The following is a 25,249-nucleotide window of genomic DNA, read 5'->3' as shown; positions in this document are numbered from 1 at the left end:
ATGACGCCCCACGTCTGTATCCATAGTAGTAATCTTTGAACGGGTAGATAATGTATTTGCCTTACCTCTTACTACTTGTGCAAATGCTACAATGCTTGATGTTGTACCTATAACTACATGGTATTACATTCAATCTTTAAAATTACAATTATGCAACAAAATTTGGCGGTCGACTTCATCTTTACTCCTCCTTCTCACATTCAACGGATCAACCTCTGTGATACCATGTTTGCAGTCTACTTTGCTACTTTGTCATTTATACTTATAGCCGTTTTATCTCATAGTGAGTGATTTCCGTGGCTAACTGTCTTGATTAAATGAGAGAAACGTTATATCTTCTTGTTGCAGTGTGTGTGAAATTGAGGTGTTCAGCGAATTCGTAATGTCAATCATCGCCATGTCTATCAGCAAGCTGAACTCGATGGGGAAAACATGTGGCAAAAGATTTATGATTTGTCAAATCCACCAGGCATAGGAGTGCGGCAAGCATTGTGCAAGGCATATACCATAGCAGCCTTGGGTTTAGCAATGGAGGAAAGGTCAAAGTTGACAAAGTGGGCTGTGCGCACAGTGATTTTACAGAGCTCCTCGACGACACAATAGCCAGGATTCTTAGCTAGGTGGAAACTAGGGCGGTAAACATGTTTCAAAAAACCATAGGTTCTCAAAGCAGGGGGCAGCAGGCAATATATCTTGATTAGCCTTGGACAAGCAGCAAAAAAAAACGTGTTGGATAGTAACCACATACTTTGTTTGGCTCTGGCATAACATTGAAAAAAGTGGATATCAAAGAATTGATGTGAGCATTACCCTTCTACACTCAAATATATGCAAAACACAGCGAAATACGGATGCTTTTGAGTCGTTTTTTCCTGTTTTAGAAGCTGTTTGAGACTACCAGAATAGTACCAAACGACTGTTCTTGCCTAGCACTTGCTTACTGACACCATTGCTCAACTTTTTTTGGGACCAAAAAAAAAAAAATGGCCAAAAATCGACCTCAAACCATGAGGTACCCCTCATGGAAAAACATCAAGAAATCAAACAATCGCATTTTTGTCGTCCAAAATGGAGACTTTCATTATGATATGTATTAAGTCAAAATGATTCCATTAATCCAGGGCAACTTCTGAAACCATGTTTGTAACACCTTACTATGCAGAACCTCAACATTTTCGCCAAAACCATGATTTCATATTTTCTTGAATTGCTCTCTAAGTTTAACCAAAACATCTATTAATATTAGCACCGTTGGATGCGCCTTGAAAAGTACTGCAAGAAAGCATAAAGGAGTCCTGAATGACCATCACAATTCTTATAGTCGGATATAGCAGAATAGACCAATTGAGTTGAGAAAGAGCAAACTCTGGCCAATCTAGAGCAGATCTATAGTGGCGATTTAATTAGCTCTAAGGGAGGGGGGTTACATTCAGTGCCTGCCCCCATTATAAAGGCAATCGAAATTATTGAGATTTGCCCAAACTGAAATCTTTTATACAGGATTGGGTGAATGAGTACTATAATTCTAGAAAGAGCAAGGCAAGACACTTTTACTGTATATCACAGGGCTTGTATATCAACATGTGTTTTGTAGCTTATTATCTACAAATGCAGCTTCAGAGGTCATGGATGGGATGACAATAGGCAATGCAAGGAAGGAATATGGATATAGGAAGAGTCGATCATTCAATTCGGTGGCACTGAGGGAAGGGGAGCAAGACAGGGTTTTATATGGTATGCTGATGGCTTTTATACAGTGTCTTATGCAATACTTTAATAACTATCCACAGACATTCTCACATTCAAAGAGTCAAAAGGATGGTATAATAATCGTGGAATACCTTATCGCAGAGGCTACCTATTACATGGACCACCTGATACTGGAAAAACATCATTTATCCAATCATTGGCGAGCAAAATCAAGGTGAACGTGGCAATATTGAATCTGTCTGGAACAGCAGATGACGATAGTCTGTCTTCTGCATTAACCCGTGTCCCAAATAGCTGTATTTTGGTGATTGTGGATATAGATCATTACTAGTTTGATGAAGGATTGCCGGATAAAAAGGACGAAATCAAGACTTACAATAAGAACAACTCAATTTCTGTATCTGGCATTCTAAATGCGATTGGTGGCATTGCTAGTTTAAAGGAATCAGGTAAGCGTTGATGTAAAGAGTGTAGGATGCAGGCACAAGTAACTTACCGTATCATATCAGTCATTTTCATGACCTGGAATGATATGAATCGTATTCCATTCATACCCATTCGCCCTGGAAGAATTGATGTGAAGCTTTACATGGACTACCTTGACGACTATCATGCCAAGCTCATTTTTTGGAGATTTTTTTTTTTTTTGTATGCAAGAGAAAGAAACCTCTCTAGAGAATATGCCTACTGAAAAGTATCCAATACTCTCAAGAACAGTCAATGAGCTCATTCGACGTATGAGAGATAAAGCACATCAAGTCTCGTTGGAGAGAGGCGTTCAGCTGCAATCGATCTCTGTTTTCAGTCTATTTTATATCATATTCCAGATTTCATGGATTCAGTAGCAACAGATCGAAAGCAAGCTATCGAGCATGTGAAGAAGAAAATTACTATACTCCAATAAGCATAAGTTCATGCAGAATCACATAGTAATGCACAAGACATTAATTATACAAAGACGATGGATGCTGAGATGCCTACACCACCCACTTCACCTGCAGCGGAAAAATTGGCTGCATCAGATGTTGATGTGGATGTGGGCAAGCAACAAAAGCAAGATACAAATAAATGAGGAGGGAGGGGCTTCTCTATCTACACATGAATAGACAACTAGACTACTGTTGCACTTTGAAGAGAAAGGTCATGTTGAATCGTCGATAAAGTATGCCAAGGAGATTAATATAGCTGGTCCTCATGCACATACACTTGAGATGTATAGAAAATTAAGGGCCTGTTTTTCTTGATATACTTACAGCGCGTGTCATTTTTTTGCTTTCAGTGGTATCAATCAAACTCGCATAAATCAACTATAAAGGAAATTTATAGGGGAAAGTAGGAAGCGAGATCAATTAACATACATACTGAATACATGTGTGTGTTTAGCTCATACAATGTGTCTCTATGCTAAGCTCATCACAACGGATTTTTGTATACTGTCAAACAGCAAATGAATTTACGAGTGTTTGTCGTACAGCATTGAATTCGCTAGACATATCTTACACAGACACGGCAGGCCTCCCGCCCCTCCCAAACCAACCCTAACCCTGCATCGTGTTTGTGTACTTGTTCTTTCCAGACACACACACACACACACACACACACAGATGCACAGACATGAAGCCATCCATAAAAGTCTAGATCTCCCTTGACTTTTACCTGAATCTACAAACAATTGATTTTAATTGCTAGGGAGTCCACAAAAGACTCGAATTGACATTTGGACCAAGTATCCGACTGATTTCACTCTGTAGTAAAGTCGAAATCATGTGTGTATTAAAAGCACTATAAATCTTCGGTATTACATATCGGTTTAAATCACACATGTAATCTTATTAATCATTACTATCATCTTGATGCATGATGCCTTCCTGCTGAGTCAAGGCAATGATTCTTCTGAAGGTGCAAGACGCTTGTAACACACTCCTAATAGCAGCATGAAATAGAATATGAAGAAGTACATTTCACAGGAGCCCTCTTTACAGCAACCTTTCAAACGCATTGTCATATACGCATCAGTGCAAGGGAGATTTTCCTAACCTCGACAATCAAGGGGAGAGGAAGGGTTTGTTTTAGGCAATAAAATATTGAATCATGCCTTCAAACCTGCCGTTGCTTTGCTTTTTTGATAGACTCACTCCTTTCGTCATGCCGTGTCAATAACATCGAGCAAGCGGTGCTATTAATCTACTGCCACTAGAGCAACCTATATGAATAAAGCAAGATCTGTCTGTGTCCTGATAGCATGTAATTTACATTTATATATAAAATCTGTTTGTTTTTAGAAATAATCAACAAGAAAAATCGAGTATAAGGGATCTTGGTTTGTCCCCTCTCTTTTTTCACTCCAATTCGCTAGCACTCCCTGTTTGAATACGCTACTAACTGATCTTGTATAAATAATCTCTCTTTACTTATCTATTTTATTATCTTTTTTCTTTCTTTTTTTTTTTTTACTTTAGTATATAAGCCTATCCTTTTTGTTTTATACATTTACAGCTTTAGGAAGAAGAACTTTGTTACCTCAACCCATCACTAAACCAGCCCACCGTACATATATAAATACATACTCAATGTCCATCAATTTGATACAACAACAGCAGCAAGATGACTTGTGTGGATTAATGCCTCCATTAATGCATACCAGCTACGATCACCATCAACACCATTCATCAATTTCAAGCGATGATTACAGTTATCCTATGGAGCCTAGCTCTATGTTGCCTTATTCGCCTTCTGCTTCAAGCAAGAGACAATCCGCTGAAACGACACACCATTACAATGATCAAGACCAATATCCCTCTTATGAAGAATTTGACGTCATTGTTCAAGATTACTTGCAAAATCTATCATCAAAGAAGCGAGACAAGGCATTGATTGACCAGGCTCGCTATGCCATGATCTTGCAAGTACTGAAAGATCCTCGAAACACTGCAGTTTCAACTGCGCAATTCAGATTTTGGGTAAAGAAGATGTTTCAATTGACTTCAAGACAAATCGTTTGCCATGATGGCAAACCTGTTGCAATGCGGGAGCAGATTTATGGCATCTTGGTGCGCGCTCATCGTGAAGCTCATCATGGAGGCCGAGACAAGACATCCGCATTAGTAAGCGCGTTCAATCGATTTAATTCAATGCCATTTACTAATGGTGCAAATAGGTTCGTAGAAAATACTCTTGGATTCCAAAAGAGCTGATTGCTCGATTTGTGCGTCACTGTCCATTTTGTATCTCTCGCAGAAATGGTAGTCAGCAGAGCCCTTTATCTCTTGGTATCTTTTTGCCTGCGACTCCTCCTACGTACTCTATGGTCTCTAGTGTCTCCATGTCAGCAGAGGACAGTCGCCAAAGAGCTCCTTCTATGATTACTTCAAGCTCGTCTGCTTCGTCAAATGCGTCTTACCCTGAGGAAATCATGATGATGGCAGCAGCAACAGCTCACCACCAGCATCAGCAATACCAGCAACAACAACCCATGTCGCCTTTTGGAACCAGCGCTGCACTGGACATGTCATGGCAAACGTCTAATACTTCATCGCAGCAGCAACAGCAGAGCTTTTATGTATCAGAGGCAGCAGCTGCGGCAGCTGTAGCGACTTCAGCATCAAATACAAGCTCCATCTTTGACAGCCACCATCCTCATTCACAAAATGGCTACTACTCGAATAGTCATTCAAGACAAGCACCTTACATGTTGTCCTATCCTCCAACATCCAGCTCTCATGGCCAACATTCAATGGGTGCTCAGGGATCTCAACAACAGCAACATCAACAACCCATGACAATGCAACCTGCTTTATCTGTATACTATGCACAGGAGTATGGATTAAAACAAAACCCAGCCTATTCCTTAATTGATTCAACCAACACTATGACATTTGTTCCTCCCTCTTCTTCAACAAACTCCTCGCCTGCCACAGCATCTCGTAATCTAAGCAATGCTATACTCTATTCTCCTGCTACCCATGTCTCAAATACACAGGTAACAGCACCTATTGTAGGTGGTAACCATTGTGTTGGCTTGCCCTCACTGTCGCCATCTTCTTCATCTACTTCGGCTACTTCGTCACCTGTTCATCCTGCTTATCATGAGACAGCAAGTGACAGTAAATACATTCAACGTCAACAAGCATCAAGCAACAGTGCTACTAATACAACAACAGTAACAACCACTAGTACACCACAAAATACTTTGAGCCTACTCTCCCATCATCAATCATTATTTTAAGGCTCCCACACAATGCGTCAGCATATAAAATCAAACAAAAATTGCCTTTTCTAAATCTCACGCCCACACTCATCACACAGAACACACGACAAATATACATACATACATACATACATACATACATATATATATATATATGTATACATTTTATGGCCTGAAATGTAAACGGGGGGTTTTTTTTCGCTCTTCTTAGCAGCACGTCCAAACCTGTAGAGGAAACAGTGTAGATCGAGTTTAACAACAAACGTTACAAAAAAAATCTAACAAAAAAAACCACAAACTCTATTCAGAACATTTGGCTTTCTCTCACTTTATTGCTTGCTAATTCTAAAGAGTAATCAGTTTACTTTACCCTTTCTCAACAACAACAAAACTAAATTAAGCTACCTAAAAAAATATATCCACATACAAACACTCACATTTTTACATATATCACTACACTTCTTGCTTCATTTTTTTTTCTTCATGCTCTTTTTTTCATATTATTTAACTCAACAATAATAATTTAACTCTTTTCTATTTTATAAATATATATATATATATATATATATATATATTGCTATATGATTCATATCTTTGCTTGTAATTAACTCTATTATGCTGCGAAAATGCAATGCTTTTTTCTAGACCCCCTTTTTTAATTTGAAATTTGATTGATTGTAGATTACATAAACTCTTACATACTTGTCTATTTGTTTTTTCTTTTCTCTTTGTAATTTTGATGAATAAAATCACACTAGTTGGTTCATTCTGATGGTGACAACATGGATAATGTTACCCCTGAGCGCCATTTGAATCTTGTTTGATTTGACAGGATCGAATTACCCCCTTTAATTACCATATTTGTTTAGTGGGGTTTAGAGTCGATCTAAGATGGTAAACGTATACAGCTGGAAATTTTGGTGCTGAAAAAATGTATCAGAAGTTTATTTATTGCTGTGGAGACGCACCGTGGTTTATAACCAGAGTATAACAAGCAAGATTTTGCCAACGAATGAACGGGTCTTTTAAACAATTGCACATAAACAAGAGATAACCCCTTTTCATAGTGCTGATTGTTTCCTTTCCAAAAAAAAAATGAATCCCTTGGACAATTGGTATTTAAAGAGTTCCAGTAGATGAATAACTAATCTGTATTATTTCTAAGGCTCTCTTAACATGACCCACAGACACCAGTTAGCAGCAATTCGTAACGTACTCCGAGTAACCTCGTTCCTTGGCTTGATTCTCTCGATAATTCACTTCCTCAAATCGCCTAGAGACAGCACCCTTCTTGGTAATTTCCATTTATCTGGACAAATATGTAAGTAATGGTATGTCTCAACTGATAATCTACTTGGCTCATAAAGATAGAATGTAGTCAACAAGAAATGCAAATACATTCTGTACCCAACGATGGAACTTCTTCCTGAAGCTTTGCATACTGAAGAACAGACATCCAATCTCATCAGGCTGCTTCTTTTCCCTCAATACAACATCACAGGTATGACAAAAAAAAACTAGATGTAGTATACGGATTTGTCATATTCATCGTTTACTTTATAGCCAGCAACTGTCGTATCAGCGAATTCGGTTCAACTTCTTACAACCAAACCACCTATGTTGATACTGAGCCCAATTACCATGCTAAAAGCTCATTTATCAAGAGTCTGTTATCTGAAAGCGTTGTTATTACTAGTAAGCATTATACCCGTACCCTAGTTCAGCTATTCACAACAACAAAACATATGTGGATGTATTTTCTATTTGTCGTATTGGAATACCACCAATTGTTCAGATCAGCATTCTCTTGATCAGCTTTACCATCATACGATATTATATTCCAAGAATGCCTGTATACTTACAGAAATTGTGAGAAGTTGGAGGATGCCGTTTTCCGGATATTTCCAGTCTACAAGAGACACATTGCACAGCATACACATCTGAGATACCTCAAATACAGTAAGAGATTTAACAGAAATGATATATTACCAACGGCCAGCACTTTTAACAACACATCTATGAGTGGCACTACAATGAAAATGATGTCAAAGAAGCTATTCAAGCAAGGGAATCGATTACAACAAACACCTCAACCAGCTTAAACAAAAATATTGCTGGATCTGATAGACTTAACAATGAACTTGGTAAAAACGAAAGCGAGACGAGCGATAATAACAACATGGCGGGCGCTGATAGAGATGTTGATGACGGAACAAGCCAGTATTCTATAATTAACTATAACGAAGAAGAATCTTCCAAAAGTCACTCAAGTAATGGTCATGACAATGGCAACGGCAACAATTGCAAAACTAAAAATGCAACTATTATCCCACCACCAAGTAATAATCCAGAAGGCTGTGAGGCTTTCCTTAGCAAGCGTCTAGACTCTGTTGCTGACATCAACAAACCATCTAGGATTCCCTTGCCTTCATTCTATGGTAAAGACAAGAAAGTTTCGTCTCAACGCTATGGCTCTTTGAGAGGATATCCATATTTACAAAGCTATATTGAGAACCTGCAACTTGAAGCCATTCCTGAAACATGGGAAGAACCTGAGCAAGTCCATGAGGAAAGCGAGTCTGAAATAAAAGGTAATGAGCAAACAGCTAATATACAAAGCAATGGGCAGCAAGAAGATGACAAATAACCAAAGAAGACTGAGCAAAATAACCATGTAAAAGAAAAATGTATGCAGCAATAATACTCACAACACTACAACACTTCAGGTTCCCAACAATCAAGTCCGTCTGGCATACAACGAAATTGGCCCTTACATGTGGATGCAACAGTCAACCCTCCAGAACGTACCTTTAATGCTCTATTCAGCCTTGTGTTAACTTCATCAGCTTTACCAACACCTACAGTACTACCTCATCACAGCTGGAGTATACGTCAAAACTATTTCTCCAGTTTCATTCGTATTAAGGAAACATCTTCTAAAGCTCATGATACTACCGCAAGGTCTGCAAGTAGTCGTCATGATGGAATTTCTCAAGATAGCCCTTCTGGTTCTTGCCACATTCATCAGGAAAACTATACGAGTAGCGAAGCTGATATTTCCAAAGAAGAAGCGAGAAACATATATTAAGCAATAAAGCTGAAGTTTGTATTTACAGTTTTCAGGCCTGGGAGTCTCTTTGAAAATTTCTATCATGGCCTGAAGAAATTGCTCGATAGTAGGGTATCCAATACACGGGCTTAAACATTGTAGTTGTATGTCAAAAATCGCTTGAATGCAAAATTTGCAGAACAAACTGGTGAAGTGATCTAGTCATTGTTGTCAACAAAATACAAGATAAAATTGAATCTATAGAAATATCACCATTTTCTTGTGTATGTATGCTAAGGTTTGCAGCACAATGATGAGCTTAGGTACAATAAGCATTTACTATTATCTACCTAACAAGTAACCTGCTGATCATGACTAACACGATGTACTAAGAAAATTTCAGTAATAAGCAGATAATTATAGTTTTAGACCTAACTGGTACATTTGAAACAAACTTATATCAAGTAAACAAGCTTGCGATATACTCAATTAGAAAAGTTTTTTTTTAAAAAAAAAAACGACTAAACACACTACAAAACTGATTTTTGCAAAAAAGTACTCTCCGGCGGGGAATTGAACCCCGGTCTCCCGCGTGACAGGCGGGGATACTCACCACTATACTACCGAAGATATCTCTTCCTCAGATAGTGCTGGCATTACTGCTGCTATTCCACATCTTTTGTCTCACTAAGATGCTGTTTCTCTGCTGTCCTTTTCCAACTGTTTTCGTTTGCCTTTTTTTTGAACCAAGGATTTAATCTTTAAATTTTTTGTTATTTTTTTATATTCTCTTTCCGAATTTATTTCCAGCTGTCATCATTTTGATCCGCACTATAATGAGCACTTTGCCCTACAGGGACGCAGCTCCAATATTATATCTCTTCAATAAACATTTCAACTATACTACCGAAGAGAGACGTTAGTCGAACAGCGCGCGATATTTATCGTTCCTTTTTATACTTTTTCGCAAAATCAGTTTTTCCCATCAACTCTTTAATTACTCATCAAGATTCCCCCAAAACAGAAATCTCGTGTCAGTGCCAAGGCTTCTGAACCTTCTATTGCTTCTCGTACTACAGTTACACCTGCTAAGCAATTAATTTTCATTAATTCTGTGCACAGTAACACTACTTTGTCCTCTGGTTCCACTACTTCGTGTCCAAGTGCCACTGCTTTGCCTAACGTTACCAGTTCTAACCTCACTTCTGTTACTCCTGGTCCTACCCCCACGGTTTCGCAATCGAAACGTCCATTTGTGCCTTCCCCAACTTCCTCTTTCGGTGAAATGCCCCAAAAACGGATTTTGACCAAAAAGGGCGTGATCTCTTCTCCCACGGTTGTCAATGCCAATGTCAATGCTCCCCCTGAGGTGATCCCTGCTTCTCGTATCACTCGAATTCCGATTCCCAAGGGTTCTAAGGTTCCCATTAATGCCGAAAAAGCTTTGCCACAACCAAATGCTGCTATTCCTGCTACTAATACCACTACTGATCCTTTGATCAATACTACTGCTGTCTCTTCTAACACTGCTACTACTACTATTATTGATCTTCCTTCTGATACCTCTACCGTTGCTTCTTCAACTACTTCTCTTGCTGACTGGGCAATCGATTTTCAGGTTCAATTGCGAGCTATGAATACTCGATTTGCTGCTTATGAAAATCGGTTGAATGAAGTTGAACGTCTTACAGCTGAGAATGCTCAGCTGAAATTTGCTCTGTCTGACGCACATCAGTTGATCGCAACACTTCAGGAGGAGGTGAAGCGACTTAACAACGTCTCTGTAGATGCCGTTATGTCTGATGTGTCTGGTGTCTCTGCCTCTGGTATTTCTGGTGATTCTGGTGACTCTAATGACTCTGGTGTATCTGATGGTGCTGCTGGTGCTGCTGCCTCTGGTAACTCTGGTGCTTCTGGTGTCTCTGGTGTCTCTGGTGTCCCTGGTGTCTCTGGTGTCCCTGGTGTCCCTGGTGTCTCTGGTGTCTCTGGTGTCTCTGGTGTCTCTGGTGTCTCTGGTGCTGCATTTGGTGTCTCTTCTGGTTCATTCTTTGCTGGTAACTCTTCTGTTTCCAAGTATGCTTCTCTTCCTGCTACAGCAGCTGCTTCTTCCACTCGTGTTGCCTCCACTACTCCTACTCCTACCTATAACTTTTTGGCAGCTGCTAAAAAAGGTAAGAATAGCAAGCAAAAATCCAAGTCAAAGCCTTCCCCTCAAAAGGTTGAGGCTGCCGCCCGCTTCTTTTCTGACTATCCTGAGCAATATGAGCAAGGCTATCGATACATCTACTTTCGTAGTCGTCATCGTAAGTCTTACAAGGCTGTTCGTGAACAATTGCATACGTTGAAAGTCCAAAACTGGCGTGTTTTGGATATCCACTACCCTGCTCCCAAGGCTGTTGCCCTTTTGGTCCATCATGAATATGCCAAGGAGCTACTTGATACTCTTGCCAAGGCTAAGGTTCTCCCCATTGATGCTTTTGATCCTCGTGATCCAACAATTCTGGAGGATCCTCGTCTTGTTTCCCTTACTGAAGCTGAGCGTGTGGAGAGGGCTATCCAGGTTCATCAGGGTCGTCTTCTGCGTGGTCTTCAATACTTGTACCAGCATGCTGGTCGTCGTCCTATTTCGATTGCTGTTGCTACTGACTTTTTCCACAAGAAATGGATCTCTAATGATCAATTGCGTGAGTTCAAGTCTAATGGTTCTTTTACGATTAATGGTGTGGTGTCTGGTGATTCTGTTTCTGGTGATTCTGTTTCTGGTGATTCTGGCTCTGGTTCTGGTGGTGACTCTGGTGCTGGTGGTGTCTTTGAGACGGATAATGAGAATGTTACCATGACTAATGCTGCTAATGATACTGGTTCAACTGTTTCTGCTTCCCTTCCTGGTGGTGATAAACCAGAGGCACCTCAGTAATGAGTGACTCTCGCGATATCACTATAACCATCTGGAATGCTAATTGTCTTGATCGCATGACAATTAATACTGTTACCCAATCCCTTCCTTTGTCCTCTCTCATCTTTATAACCGAAACATGGCTTCTTCCTCCTCTCCATCTCCCTACTTCGTGGCAGCAATTCCATACCTATGGTTTGCCTGTCCCCAACATGCGTCGTGGTCAAATGGGAATCTCGTTGCTGGTCAATCCTGATTTTCCTTACCCTGTTACGCATATTCCTTCTGTCTCTCCTTATGTATTATCCTGTCAGGTTGCATCCACTTTGATTCACTGTGTCTATTTGCCTCCTACTGCTTCTTTTTCTGACTCTGATGCACTAGCTGTACTCCGTGATCTGCCTCTCCATCCTAGTCCCTCCCAAACAAACACAATCATATGTGGTGATCTCAATGCTCGCCATGCTCGTTTATTGGGTGATACTAAGACTACTACTAGAGGTACTCTTCTATATGAGTGGCTGCTTGATACTGGTCTCTATTGTTGGAATGCTTCTTTTGCTTTTGGTGAGCCTACACTTGTCAAACAACGTCGTCGTCGTATTGTCCACCACGATGATGCGAATGTGTCGTCAAGTGCTAGTGCTTCTGGTGTTGTTGGTGCTCCTGTTGGTGTCCCTGATGGTGCTGCTGCTGGTTCTGGTGTCGTCTCTGGTGTTGTCTCTGGTGGTGGCTCTTTTGATGACTCTGGTGGTAGTGGTGTTCTTGGTGCTTCTGGTGTCTCTGGTCGTGGTCCTGGTATTGGTGTCTCCCTCGATGGTGGTGCTGTGTCTGGTGTTACGGCTGATAATTCTGATCTGCTCTCTGATTCTAGTGATGATAGTGACTGTACGGATGATGGTGAACCTGTGAATGATCCAATGTCATACATCTCCTACGCTGCTGGTAGTATCATTGACTTGTTCATTGGTACCCATGACCTCTTGCATCCTTCCTTGATCGTACACTCTAATATGAGTATCAACTCTAATCATCATCCTGTGTCGCTGTCCTTTGCCTTTGATTCTCCCCCTCCTGTTCGTGTGGATCACCCGCGGTGGATGTGGAATCTATCAAAGTTGGAGGACCCAAGTTGCTCCTATGCTCCTCTGTTTGCAAATTGTATTGCTCCCTTTCACGATGACCTGGTGTCTCTGTTGCTCTCTACTGCCTGTCCTGACTTTGATGCATTAGGTGATACTCTTACTGATTGTATTCATTCGTCCTTGACAGAGTCTGTGGGTCGTCGCTTACCAAAGCCTCCTGGTAATGCTTGGTTTTGGACCTCTGATTTGCAAGCTGCCTTTGACCTTCGTGAGCATCTCCATACCCGCTGGCTTCGTTCTCCTAACCCCTTCGAACAATGTAAACGCTGGGGTGAATATCTTGCTGCTAAGAAGGCATTTCAAAAGGCTATTCGTCGTCGGCGTCGTCAAAGCTGGAAACAGTTTTGTACCAAGATGGCTACACAGCCTTTAGGTGATACTACTGGTACGCTCAAGCGGATTATCCGTGGTCGTAGTCTCAGTGCTCCTTTCTCCCACCCTGAAGGTCCTGTTGCTGCTGCTTCTACTATGGCCCAACACCTTCGTGGTATCTATGCTGGTGATTCCCTGCTTCCAAACCGGCCTAATGCTCCTCCTACTCCTCCTGTGCCTCATTTTGTGGATGAATGTCCGTTTGATGCCGATGATGTTGACTACTACTTAAGAAAGCGTTTGGCCAGGCAGCGTGCTCCTGGTGGGGACCATATCCGTGCGGAAATGCTCCTTCCCATCCGTGAATCTCTGGTGCCTGTACTTTACCTGTTGTTTCAGCTGTGCTGGCGTTGGTCTCGTACTCCTGCTTCTTGGCGATTAGCACAGGTGGTGCCAATTTACAAGAAGGGTGATCCTCTTGATCCTGGTAATCATAGACCCATCTCTTTGACTTCTGTGTTTCGAAAGTTGTTGGAACGATGCCTCTATGATCCTTTGGTGTCTTCTGCTCCTGCGTTGGATGTGGTGCAAGGTGGTTTTCGTGAGCGTCGTGGTGCTCCTGATCAGGCGCTCTGTCTACATGAACTCTGTCTTCACCATACTCTTGATTATGGTTCTCCTCCTGTTTTGGCTTTTCTGGATATCTAATCTGCATACGATACGGTTGACAGAGCTGTCATTTGGCGTGCTCTCGAAACGTATGTATCAGATGCGATGCTTGGTCTCCTTCAGCATTTGTTTGATGAGGTGTCTGTTCAGGTCTTGGTGTCTGGTGCTGTTTCTGATGGTTTTTGGCCTGGTACTGGTGTGTTGCAGGGCTCCATTTTGAGTCCTTTTCTTTACTCCGTGTACATCAACTCTCTGCCTGCGGTGTTGCGTGCTCCATTTAGCCCTCGGGTGGTGGAGCGTCCTCCTCGTTTGTATAACGGTCTTTGGATCAATAGTTTGATGTATGCTGATGATGTGGTGCTAATTGGAACTGCCGAGTCTATGCCTTTGTTACTTGCTCGTGTGGAAGCTCATTCTGTGTCTCTGGGTTATCGGTGGAACCCTCTGAAATCTGTCGTCCTCAATGTTGGTGTTGGTGGTGGTGCTACTGGTGTCTCTCCTGGTCTTTGTGCTGGTGTTTCTCTGTTTCTCTATGGTTAAGTTATACCTACTGCTCACTCTTTTACCTACCTTGGTTTGCCGTTCAATGTGAAGGGTAGCTTGGACACCGATCTCTTATTGACTAGAAATAGTCAGTCAGCGTTAGGTGCTATGCGTGGTTTGCAATCTCTTGGCCTTCATTCTGCTGGTTTCTCCAAGCTCTTATCTGCTAAACTGTATGCGGCCTTTATTTGGCCCAAACTTGAGTTTGGTCTGTCTATTTCCTGGTTCTTGAAACGTCATTTAAAGCTTTTGGAAAAAGCTCAAAATCAGTGTTTTCGTCTGGCCTTTGGTGGCCATCGTACCTCTTCTGCCTCCAAACTCGTGGCGTCTCGCTCTTTTTGGCCTGTCCGCTGAATTCGCTCTCCCAACAGCTTCGCACGCTGCCTTTACTATGGGTGCTCTATTGTTGAGAATGGGTACTGCAACAACAACTATTCTCTACAAGTCTGACTTTCTGAAGACTCTAAATTATGCATCGCAATAGACCAACGTTCGTCTACTGAATGACATTATATGTGCTGAATTCTGTTGCGCATTCAAAGGGCTTTAGATAGTACTTATGACGATAAATTATGACTGTGTCCAAAATTATTGCCTAAACGACAGTGTTTGCTTTGAAATCAGTGTTAGTCCAAGAACTCGAAAGCTTATAGACTCTTAGAGGCCCAGACGCTCTGCAGAATGGCAAACGCAAAATGACCTCGGAGGGGATGACAATAATATTGGATGAAAACTTCTTTTGCTTTTACTTCGTTCAAGAACTTTTTTTTAAAAATGTAGATCATTTAGTTGTAGGCGATATAAACTATTTCATATTTAATGAAATGACGAACGTTCTTTTTAATATATGTTTTCTCTTCCATAGTAAGAATCGCGGCGGATGCTAATATGCTGATTGTGACTACCATATTAATTATCTCTTTTCAACTTTATCTTCGGTTTATTTGTGTATGCGTTAATGATGACTGTTGTTTCGTCTTTTCCAATTATTATTGTTATGCCATTAGTTGAATCGGTGCGTGTTTTGCTGCTTTCTTTGTAGATGATCAGACAAACTTGTTAGTTACACTGGCTTTTATGCGACACTCCACAATATCATGGCCCTTGTGTTTACACCATTTATAGTAAAATGTAGTAAATGCCACAGGGAGGTTCATTGGGTCATCCACAATGGAAGAGGTATTCGGAGTAGTGAACATGGTGATCGATGATGGCATCGTCCCAGGAGGGAACTGACATGTTTCTTCATCGAAAAAATGAAGAGCAGTTGGAACCCAATTGACAGGGTTTACGTGGTAATGGCCTAGGCAGCATCTCATAGGTAACAACCAAGCGTCGATAAAAGCAATATCGCGTTGGCCAGAAAATCTGCCAGGTTCAGCAATCTTGATGAGTTCCGTTGGTTCTGTTGGAACCATCATTGGGGATGCCGATGCTGAGGATGTCAGCTTTTGTAAAGGTTTCAGGGTCGCTATTAGACATTATAAGTTTGGCTGCTAGTTGGTTAACTAGATTGATTATTTTGTTTGAATTGGATGATTTTCAGCTGTTGGTGATGTCAAATGTTGCTTGTGCTGCACGAGAGTAAAAGATTGGTTTTCGGTGAAAACGATTGTAGAAGTGAATGAACTTTTGCTGCTCAAAATTTGATAATACGCAATAGCTCGAAGCCAAGTTTGATGTTCTTCGGATTCAATTGAGGAGGCAATGCTCATCAACTGTTTTTAAATTAAAGAAAATATATATGTTAACAGCTAATATCTTAGCTGCTGCTACCAGTTGTCATGATAATAAAATAAGGTATATAATGAATCAGTTATAAGTTAAAAGACATCGTTTATTGAGTTTGACAGTTAGCTCAAATATTTATACTAATCGACTTGTGTAACAAAAGATGTATATAGATACGGCAACGACATAAAATAGACGCGTAACGTCTCACCTTAATTTGAGGTGATAAAAAATAAACGCTCCCGGGTGGGCTTGAACCACCAACCTCCTGATTAACAGTCAGACGCGCTAGCCAATTGCGCCACGGAAGCTGATATGTTTTTGTCATGCCTAATTTTAGCTTTAAGCCAAATTTGAAAAAAGCGACTACTCACTGCAACTTTTTGAATGATAACCTATATCTCCCTAGGGATACGAATATTCTTTTTGCAGGTAGATGATAAGTTTTTGAAGAGCTCTGTAGATTGAGAAACAGATGATTTCGAAAATTTTAATGGTGAATTAGGTTTTAAATGATATATAGATACTGTTGAATACATTTTCAATCAAATTGAAGCAGCAAATAGTAAAATAACTTCCTCATATATATTACCCAACTGGGTGATATGTACACTTTACGCCTAGTTTTACCCTACTATTACCCTACAAAAAGTTGCAGTGGGATCGGATCGAGGATCGATCGGAAGCAGCGGTATCTGAGCTCTGGTGTTGAAACCGGTTACACTTACACTCTTATTTTTGACTTATATATTTTGATCTGTTGTACAACGCATTGGAAATAAACTGAACTTTTTTACGCTTAAATCTTTTGGGTATATAACTTTATATACTTTTCATCGCTGAGATACTGTCTACACAAGGTTATCCCAACACATCAGGGACTTAATCAGCTTTAATTACTTGTTTTTGTCTTAGAATTAACTATTACTGCAAGGTCTTCCACCCATTTCGCTACATATTTCATAAAACCAACACCGCAGAGTATCAATATTTGTCATGACAGAAGTACGAAATGTAATCTTGAGGTGTGTCTAGCTACTGTTGGTGAGTAGTAGTAGACATAGAAATGCAATGGACTGTAGTTTATAATGATAGATTTAAATTGATTAATGTCAATGGTAGGAGCACGTTTAGTTGGGTGACTAAATCGTTATACATATCCTTCATCACTTGGTTTCTTTTAATAAATAAGGTAGTTGAAAGGAGTTGCGGATTGTAGAAACAACATTGGTAACCATAGAGGAGCATCGTTGACGATTAGTGGAGAGATTATAACCAAGGTATTATATTAAAGGCGTCGAAAAAGATGAGTTGTCATGTCATGCGGAGATGCCTTTAGAAGCCAAGAATTGAGTCCAATGCGGTTGATTGAGACCCGAAAGAGACAGCGCTTGTGTTTTGTTGTAGTTGAACAAATCTTTGGAGGCAGCCATATATCTTTGCAGGAGCTCTTCGAGAGCAGAGAATTCAGATGCGTCGTTCAGGATGGCTAAGGCATCATCGGCATAGGCAAGGATCTTGACAGGAGATGGAGTGGACCCGGTGAGAGGGTCAGGGGGTAACGAGAAACCTTGGATACGGGTATCCGAATTAACCGCTCGCAAAAAGGGATCAAAAGCGATGTTGAACGAGAGATGGCTTAGTGGATCACCTTGTCGCAGGCCTCGTATTTGTGGTAAAGGAGTGGAGAGGAAACCATTGACATTGGGTTGGATCATAGTTAATGAGAAGAAGTTTAGAACGACGCTAATGGGAGGACTGGGAATGTTGAAGGCTTTCATCAAGGCTTCCAGGTAGGAGAAGTGGATGCGGTCGTATGCTTTTTCTTGGTCAAGAAGAAGTGCAATGGATGGCAGCTTGGACCTAGTGGCAATGGTTTGCATACATTGGAACTGCAGACCTTGTTCAGCGATGAATTGTTTGGGCATGAAGCCCATCTGCTGGATAGAAATCTTGTCAGACAAATGGGTCAACAGGCGAGTGAAGGTTTCAGCATCTATATTGATCATGGATATTGGGCGCCAATTCTTCAAATGGGAGAGGTCACCTTTTTTGGGGAGCAGCACCAAACTAGTTTGAGTCCAGGAAGAAGATCATCATTGAAGACACGGAAACCAGTGGCAGCAGTGGCAGAGTGAGTAAACAAGAGACGCACAATCTGACAAGAGAGGCTATCAGTACCAGGGCTACTCTGGTTTGGAGACCGAGAGAGACCATCCAGAGTAAAAGGAGCGCAGAGGGATCATGTTAGCAAAGAATTGAATCTCATTATCATTTACTGTTTCAGGTGTATAGAGATGAGAGTAAAAGGAATGGACAGCCTGTTCCTTCTCAGCCCGGTCCACATATGCGGAACCAGAGGAGGGATCCATAAGGGTACGAAATGTACGCTGCGTGAGCCGTTGGGTAGTCAAGCGTTTCAGGAAGCCAGCCGAGGTCTCACCTTTCTCTCTCCAACGTGGACCCGATCGAAGAGCTTGGTGCTCCGCAATTTCTTGTTGCAGAGAACTGATAGATAATTCTATACCAGAGAGACGGTCATTCAGAATAATTGCGGACCTGTAGGTACGTAGAATTCGGCTGCGTTTCTTCTCGAGGTGTTTCAGTTGTTGTTGACGCCATTCAGTTTTTTGTTTCCGACCAATGCGTTGAGCCAAGGTTCGTGTCAATGAGTTGATATCGTCCCAGATCAATTGAGGTGACTGGGGGAAAGAGATTGAGGCCAAATGTTGATGGAAGTCATCCAGGTGAGCATACAACTGATTCACAAAGAAGCGATTAGTGGCAAACCGAAGGTTAGCTCACCATAAGCCTCGTCCTTGGTTGGTGTTGCGCATTCTGAAGTGTAGGCTAAGCATCGCATGGTTAGTCCATTGAGGGCCTATGAACTCGACGTTGGAAGTGTGTAGAAAATTGGTGAGACGAGGAGGAGCCTCATACATATAGTCTATGGTAGATCGATGTCTACCACCTGTCGAGCCTGGTAGAGAAGGGTCGGGTTGCAAACGGTGGGAGCACTCCTGGTAGTATTGTTGTAGCATGGCGTGCCAGAGCCATTGCGCTTGGGTAGAGGGCGGCATATTGGAAGGATCGTTACAGTCAAGGATAATAGGAGTGATAGGTGAGTCAGTTGAGGTAACGGGGGTGGGCTCAATTGGATGTGGATGATCGAGATGTAGATTTGTGATGAATTCAAAATCTTGGAGTTTATTATGGATGATGGCGGAAGGGTAGTGGCGAAAGTTATAGTTGAAATCTCCCACAATCATATGAGGAGCCTCAGAAGGAAGTGTGAAGGAATGGGATGAGAGATTTGACAGTAAGGTAGTTGAAGAAGATTACCATAGAAGTCGTAGTGGGCATAGATATTCATAAGACGGAAGGAGTGGAAGAGGTGATTGACATGAGAAACCGTGCAAATGATCAACCGGCCATCAATGGAAACATAAACATCATCAAGCTGTTTAGCTGGATTCAGGCTGACAACCCCACAGTAGTGAGTCCAAATGGAGGTCTTGGCTTGCAGTTGCATATTCAGGCAGTCTTGTACTTCGGGATCAGCAGAGTGGGTTTTTGAAGATAGAGAATATCCATGTCAGAGGAGGACAGAAGGCGAGAGAGGTCAAGAGAGGATGGTTTGGAAAGACTACGACAAATGGGACTACAAATATTAAGGTTAAAGATTATGTTCTGTGTAATGGAAGAGTGTGATACCGGGTTTGGATGTGGATTTATAGAAGAAGAGGAGGCGTGAGGATTGTTGATGGTGGTGCCGGTGTTCTCACTCATTGAGAGAGATCAACGGCGTCAAAGAGGAGAGCTGGGACAAGAGCTCTCTGAGCCAGAGGCATTTGAAGCAAAGCCAGGAGTGGTATCCATGTCTTCAGTTGAGACAGGATTGCCAAATCAATCTTGAAGTGTGGGGCTAGGAGGGACCCGAGAATCAGAACCGGGAGTGAGGGAGGTTTGAGCAAGGAAACCAGAAGATTGGGAGGCTTGAAGTGTGTGAGTAACAGCAGGTTGAGGAGCAGGACGTCTCTTAGCGGGACAAGGGAGTCTTTGGTTGATGATATCTTGAGCAACGTGGCTAGATACCCATCCTTTACGAACGAAGTATTTAGCAACACCGGCGGGGACTAGGCGGGCACGGATGAGATAGAGAGAGCGGATGCAGCGGTCTTGATGGAGAGATTTGGCCAGCTGGATGCAAGGCTCTTCAGAGTGATCTTGGTACTTACGACCAGCAATGTGATGGTGATCCAAGGGATGGAAATCCTGGAGCAAGTGGGAGTCCAGAAGCTTCGATTTGAACTTAGTGAGGTAGGCTTCATGCAAAAGAACACCAATGGTGTTACGAGCCGGGAAGTTGACGTCTAGAACGTGGAGATTGTCAATCGAAACTTCGCGAAACTTCGATCTAATTTGGGCACGGTTCATACGACGGGGGTGAGAGATGTAGACAAAGGTGTAGGAACCGGTTTGAGTGGAGTCGTTGGCGGGTGGATTGAAGGCACGATGCAAGGCTTGGCGCTTACGATTTGTGAGGGGGGCAGTAGGTTTGCTTGCGATGGCAGCCCAGGGGGGTTTGGGTTTGGTTTCGTCAGATGTGGAGGCTTGACGAGGAGATTGAGTGTCAGGGCTAACGAAAGAGTGGTTGGAGGGCTGACCAGAAGAGTCCTGGGCAGGTTGAGACTTGAAGATGTTGAGGAGTTCCTTCAAGGTAGCTTTGATGCTGGTAAAACGCTGGTTAACGGAATCAAAACGTTGCTCGGTGGCTTGATTAATGGTGTCCTGTTTGCCAATGAAAGCATGAATGCATGCAAGGGCAGAACTGTCAAGCACAAAGAATAAAAGGATTATTATTTGTAGCTTATAAAAAATGTTCGATATCATAAAAACAAGAAAAGACTTATTTGAATAAGATCAGACACAAAAACTAAAGATTTATTGATGAAGACAAGAGTTATTCTATTTATACTAAGTTCTGAATGCCAAAGTAGTAATTTATCTTGTACAACGCTTATCACATCTGATGAACCTCAGTATTTAGATAGCTGAGATGCACTTCAATTATCATAGCTTGTCCATGTTGTTGCACAACACAACATATCTACCCATCAAGAATACCTTAATCTTTATAGACAGTTGTAGCCCTTCTGGCGCAACTAGAACCAACATTGGCGAGAGTTTCTTCAGTAGAAGGCATGTGCTCTGTATTCAAATGCTTTAGAAAATTGTAGGGATTCAATGGTACTAAAGATTCGAAAAGTGAAAGAAAGGTGTTTCTAAAAATTTGAGTAAATGTGTCAGGAAGCTACTACTACTCAAACACAATTGTTTAGCGTCATTCTGATGGCTCAGAAACGTCTACATGTCAAGATATGAAGGCTTGAAAGCTGTCAAGTTTTGTTATGTTTTGCTTTATAGCTTTTATTTACACGGCATGAATCACACCTTTGGTAGCTGTAAATTACTAGAAGGGTAGTTCTGTAGCCTGTGCAATTTTTAATTCGAATTAAAAGCATATTAGCTTTGGTAAAGCTGATCGATTCATGTAAATTTTGATGCGTTATGTTACTAATAAGCTTATTAATAATGGAAATGAAAAGCCGAATTTTCTGCTTGTTGAATACTATGTTTTTGCACCTTCATTCCGCTGTGGTAAAACCGCCTCTTAGGTCAATGTTATCAAACGTTGAATTAAATGTGTTATGTTCTTGGTGGATGGGCTTAGCGCCTCCTCCAACTCCCCCCTCCCCCAAATGCTGGCTTTGCTAGTGGTTTATTCACCTTGTACGGTACTCATGGTGAAAAGGAAAGTCTTTTCAAAGAAGCTTACTCTTGAGATGAAGTTTTCTTGTGTTTTCTATGAATCGGAGGCAAGTGAATTCTTGGCGATTTGTGAGTATCAGCAAAAGAGTCTGGACGCTTGCTCAGAAAGGCTTTAAAGCTTTTGGGTCTGTTACTTGGTGGTGAAATAACAGTGGCATTTTCGGTGTCGCCGTTGTTGTCATGGTCAATACCACTACTTGCTTTGCTTTAAAATATCCCTCTACACCATTGTCGCTGGAAGAGAACTGGCTCGCTCCGCTGTCAACATCCTCCTAGTTATCTCTATTGATTGCATCGCTTCTGTTTGCGTCAAGTTCATTGCCAAGTTTGTTAAATTTAGTAGTAGTTTTATTAAAACTGGTTGAGTTGTTTGTTGTAGTTGGTTTACTTGCTCGAGTAGCTTCCTCGGCATCATCTTCACGATTGGTGCTACTCATAGATGTGTCATTGGAAGTACTGTCAGCTGTTAATATATCGCTTCTATTAAGCCTCTTGCTATATTCAAGGTGTTTCAGACGTGTATATTCTGCCATGTGTCTCTTGTGAATTAGAAATACCAAAAGCAGGGCATCACTAAGCTTTTCGCAATTTCTGTAAGCATCCATACACTCTTAGAATATAATGTCGTATAGTGGTAAGGCTGATGAAGAGATTCCTGGTTTAAATACCTGCTAATGTCGTAATATAACGATCAACAAATACATCTACATACGCTTTGTTGTTGCGCATAACTGAATCAAAGCACGAGTGCGTCGTTTTCTACTGATGGGAATACCCTCAAGCACTAGATTATCAATCGTTGAGCCTTCAACATGGTAACAGGGCTCAATCTCAATATAGGCCAAGTGATTGCAAGCATTCGAACCAAACTTACTGATACAACGGTAGTTGGTTATGAAATAGATGATAAATACAATAAGCTCGTATACTACATTTTGGGGGGGGGGGTTTTTATCATACCTGTCATGTTGCATTGAGGGAAAAGAAGCAGATTAATGAAATTGGATGTTGATTCTTTTGGCATACAAGGCTTTAGGAAGAAGTTCTATCGCTGGGTATTCAGTGTATTGGCATTTTTTGCTAACTACATTTACCGTAAAGAGTCGAGTAGATCGCCATTTCGAACATGCTATTGCTTGCATATTTGTTTATGTACATAATAAAAATCACTTGAATAGTGTCATCTCTAGGAGTTTTAAGAAATATAGTTATGGAGAGAATCAAGCCAATGAACGAGGCTGCTCAGAGTACGTTGCGAATTGCCTCCAAAAAGTGTTTGTGGTCCTCAGTGAACGATGTAGAAGCAAACAGAGAATATAGGTCAGTCATTCATGCACTGAAGGTATTTAAATATATATTATATATTATATGGTATACATTTAATTAATTTTTTTGCTAGAAAGAAAACAATTAGAAATATTAGAAGGGGGTTAGCTCTTGTTTATGTGTCATTGCTTCGCAACTCGTTTGTGTGTCAAGAACATTTTGCTTATAATTTTTTTCACTGAGCCAAGGTGCGTTCCCGCAATAATAAATGAATAATCTACTCTATCACTAATGCCAGAGTAGACAAATATGGCAATGAGAGGAGCACCTGATTACTGTCAAATCAAGCATGATTCAATTGGCGCTCAGGGGTCATCTACCGTGTTGTTGTATGTGATGTCTATTTTCTGGGGGGGGGAGCATCTACTAGAGGATAGATGGTATGCATTTTTATGAAGAGCTTAATTCTTTCACTAACAGAAAGCAAGCTAATAAATCCCAAAATGGCACAATGAATGATAGGAATAGAAATTTTTGTTTGAAAATCGAATGATTAATTTAAGAGGTGGCACTTGTTGAATACAGTTTTTCAATCACATGCAACAGATGTGCAGTTTGTTCCACCAAAATTTATCTTGTATGCTCATAAATATACCAACGTGAATCAGGTTTGAGCCAATTCATACAGATTGATTTCTCATTTTATAAGCAAAACGAGCAATCGCGTTTAATCGATGAATAAATTGCATCTGGCCTTACCCTCTTATCTCAGTATTAGTCAAATGCTATAGTGCAGCCCTGTTTGTAAATTCGAAAGTATTGTCATCATCGGTAACTTGCGCACACGAAGATGTTTTTATAGACATATTGAAAGTTAAGCTCTTCTTTACCCATCATAAATCATCATATATACAACTGCACAACAAAATCAAAAGCAAAAACAGCCGTACTAAGTTATAATGCCTTTTAGCTAGAAATTCTTTCTTACTATTATAGTTTCAAATCATCGATTGCCTTCAGGGTAAAGACATTCAATTTGTTACTAGCCACTAGCCAAAATTATTTGAATTTTTCGCTTGAATTCCGCTTCATATTGGACAGAGCTTGTCCAAAATCGACTTGATTCGTCTATTTTGCAGGATTGGACTATATAATATGATGACCATTCAATGCCTCCTTATGCTTTCTTAAAATACTTTTAAAGGCGCATCCAATAGTGCCATGTACAAGAGGTGTTTTGAATAGATATATTGAGCAATTTTTGAAACTTATGAAATGAAGTTTTTGGCGAAAATGTTCAGATTTTACATTTGAAGGTCCTGCAAACAAAGTTCCAGGAGCTTCTTTAGATTTTTTTTTTAACAAAAAATAGATTTAATATGTACCATAACGGCCAAAGTGTTCATCTTCAAGGTGAAAAACGTGATCGCTTGACTTCTTGATATTTTCCATTAGGTATCCCTCATAGTTTGGAGTTGATTTTGGTCAATGTTTTTTCTCGGTCCCAAGAAAGTCGAACACCTGTATCAATAAGTAAGCGTTAGATGATAGAGACTGTTTGGTGCTAACCTGGCACTCTAAAACGGCTGATACTAAGATAAATCAATGTTTCAATGCATCCAACTTTCGCTACGATTTGCACAATTTTGAATAATAAGAGTCAATGTAAGTATACTGACTGCCTCTACTGGATTTTTTTTTCATCGCTCCAGACGTTGGCCACTCGTGGATTATCAGATTGACAACTATGTATGAATCTTTCATGAGCGTGGATAATAAAGAAGCCCACATTAGTTAGATATCGCATGGATCTCAACTCATTTTAATAAAATAGATAAAGACATTTGAATCCAGTAACACCAAAACTGAAGGAGGTAATGCAATGTCGA

General features: G+C 40.9%; 10 protein-coding genes and 2 non-coding genes across 12 annotated transcripts; 5 read left to right on the top strand and 7 right to left on the bottom strand.

The window, feature by feature from the left end:
- Positions 1 to 4,280: 4,280 nt before the first annotated feature.
- MET5_1 (Sulfite reductase [NADPH] subunit beta) lies at positions 4,281 to 5,935 on the top strand (the record flags this gene model as incomplete). The annotated part of the gene is made up of 2 exons (XM_064824659.1): positions 4,281 to 4,814; positions 4,868 to 5,935. The coding sequence occupies 2 exons, from the start codon at positions 4,281 to 4,283 to the stop codon at positions 5,933 to 5,935; spliced, it is 1,602 nt and encodes a 533-aa protein (XP_064680036.1).
- Positions 5,936 to 8,096: 2,161 nt separating this feature from the next.
- ATC70_005366 (uncharacterized protein) lies at positions 8,097 to 9,005 on the top strand (the record flags this gene model as incomplete). Its single annotated transcript, XM_064824658.1, has 2 exons — positions 8,097 to 8,508; positions 8,644 to 9,005. The coding sequence occupies 2 exons, from the start codon at positions 8,097 to 8,099 to the stop codon at positions 9,003 to 9,005; spliced, it is 774 nt and encodes a 257-aa protein (XP_064680035.1).
- Positions 9,006 to 9,524: 519 nt separating this feature from the next.
- On the bottom strand, positions 9,525 to 9,596 carry ATC70_005365. The gene has a single exon. It is a non-coding gene; the product is annotated as a tRNA-Asp (tRNA).
- A 655-nt stretch (positions 9,597 to 10,251) lies between these two features.
- ATC70_005364 (uncharacterized protein) lies at positions 10,252 to 11,883 on the top strand (the record flags this gene model as incomplete). Its single annotated transcript, XM_064824657.1, has 1 exon — positions 10,252 to 11,883. One exon carries the CDS (start codon positions 10,252 to 10,254, stop codon positions 11,881 to 11,883), a length of 1,632 nt encoding a protein of 543 aa, XP_064680034.1.
- A 56-nt stretch (positions 11,884 to 11,939) lies between these two features.
- Positions 11,940 to 14,027, top strand: ATC70_005363 (uncharacterized protein; the record flags this gene model as incomplete). Its single annotated transcript, XM_064824656.1, has 1 exon — positions 11,940 to 14,027. The coding sequence occupies one exon, from the start codon at positions 11,940 to 11,942 to the stop codon at positions 14,025 to 14,027; it is 2,088 nt and encodes a 695-aa protein (XP_064680033.1).
- Positions 14,028 to 14,093: 66 nt separating this feature from the next.
- On the top strand, positions 14,094 to 14,528 carry ATC70_005362 (Amino_oxidase domain-containing protein; the record flags this gene model as incomplete). Its single annotated transcript, XM_064824655.1, has 1 exon — positions 14,094 to 14,528. One exon carries the CDS (start codon positions 14,094 to 14,096, stop codon positions 14,526 to 14,528), a length of 435 nt encoding a protein of 144 aa, XP_064680032.1.
- Positions 14,529 to 15,577: 1,049 nt separating this feature from the next.
- On the bottom strand, positions 15,578 to 15,952 carry ATC70_005361 (uncharacterized protein; the record flags this gene model as incomplete). The annotated part of the gene is made up of 1 exon (XM_064824654.1): positions 15,578 to 15,952. The coding sequence occupies one exon, from the start codon at positions 15,950 to 15,952 to the stop codon at positions 15,578 to 15,580; it is 375 nt and encodes a 124-aa protein (XP_064680031.1).
- A 547-nt stretch (positions 15,953 to 16,499) lies between these two features.
- On the bottom strand, positions 16,500 to 16,573 carry ATC70_005360. The gene has a single exon. It is a non-coding gene; the product is annotated as a tRNA-Asn (tRNA).
- Positions 16,574 to 17,581: 1,008 nt separating this feature from the next.
- Positions 17,582 to 18,271, bottom strand: ATC70_005359 (putative secondary metabolism biosynthetic enzyme; the record flags this gene model as incomplete). The annotated part of the gene is made up of 1 exon (XM_064824653.1): positions 17,582 to 18,271. One exon carries the CDS (start codon positions 18,269 to 18,271, stop codon positions 17,582 to 17,584), a length of 690 nt encoding a protein of 229 aa, XP_064680030.1.
- Positions 18,272 to 18,448: 177 nt separating this feature from the next.
- On the bottom strand, positions 18,449 to 18,634 carry ATC70_005358 (uncharacterized protein; the record flags this gene model as incomplete). Its single annotated transcript, XM_064824652.1, has 1 exon — positions 18,449 to 18,634. The coding sequence occupies one exon, from the start codon at positions 18,632 to 18,634 to the stop codon at positions 18,449 to 18,451; it is 186 nt and encodes a 61-aa protein (XP_064680029.1).
- Positions 18,635 to 19,063: 429 nt separating this feature from the next.
- On the bottom strand, positions 19,064 to 19,531 carry ATC70_005357 (uncharacterized protein; the record flags this gene model as incomplete). Its single annotated transcript, XM_064824651.1, has 1 exon — positions 19,064 to 19,531. The coding sequence occupies one exon, from the start codon at positions 19,529 to 19,531 to the stop codon at positions 19,064 to 19,066; it is 468 nt and encodes a 155-aa protein (XP_064680028.1).
- A 637-nt stretch (positions 19,532 to 20,168) lies between these two features.
- ATC70_005356 (uncharacterized protein) lies at positions 20,169 to 21,155 on the bottom strand (the record flags this gene model as incomplete). The annotated part of the gene is made up of 1 exon (XM_064824650.1): positions 20,169 to 21,155. One exon carries the CDS (start codon positions 21,153 to 21,155, stop codon positions 20,169 to 20,171), a length of 987 nt encoding a protein of 328 aa, XP_064680027.1.
- Positions 21,156 to 25,249: the final 4,094 nt, after the last annotated feature.

Source organism: Mucor velutinosus, assembly GCF_035048745.1.
Source record: "Mucor velutinosus strain NIH1002 chromosome Unknown tig00001544, whole genome shotgun sequence".
NCBI classification, from domain to species: domain Eukaryota; kingdom Fungi; phylum Mucoromycota; class Mucoromycetes; order Mucorales; family Mucoraceae; genus Mucor; species Mucor velutinosus.
This window is presented reverse-complemented; position numbering and strand designations above follow the sequence as displayed.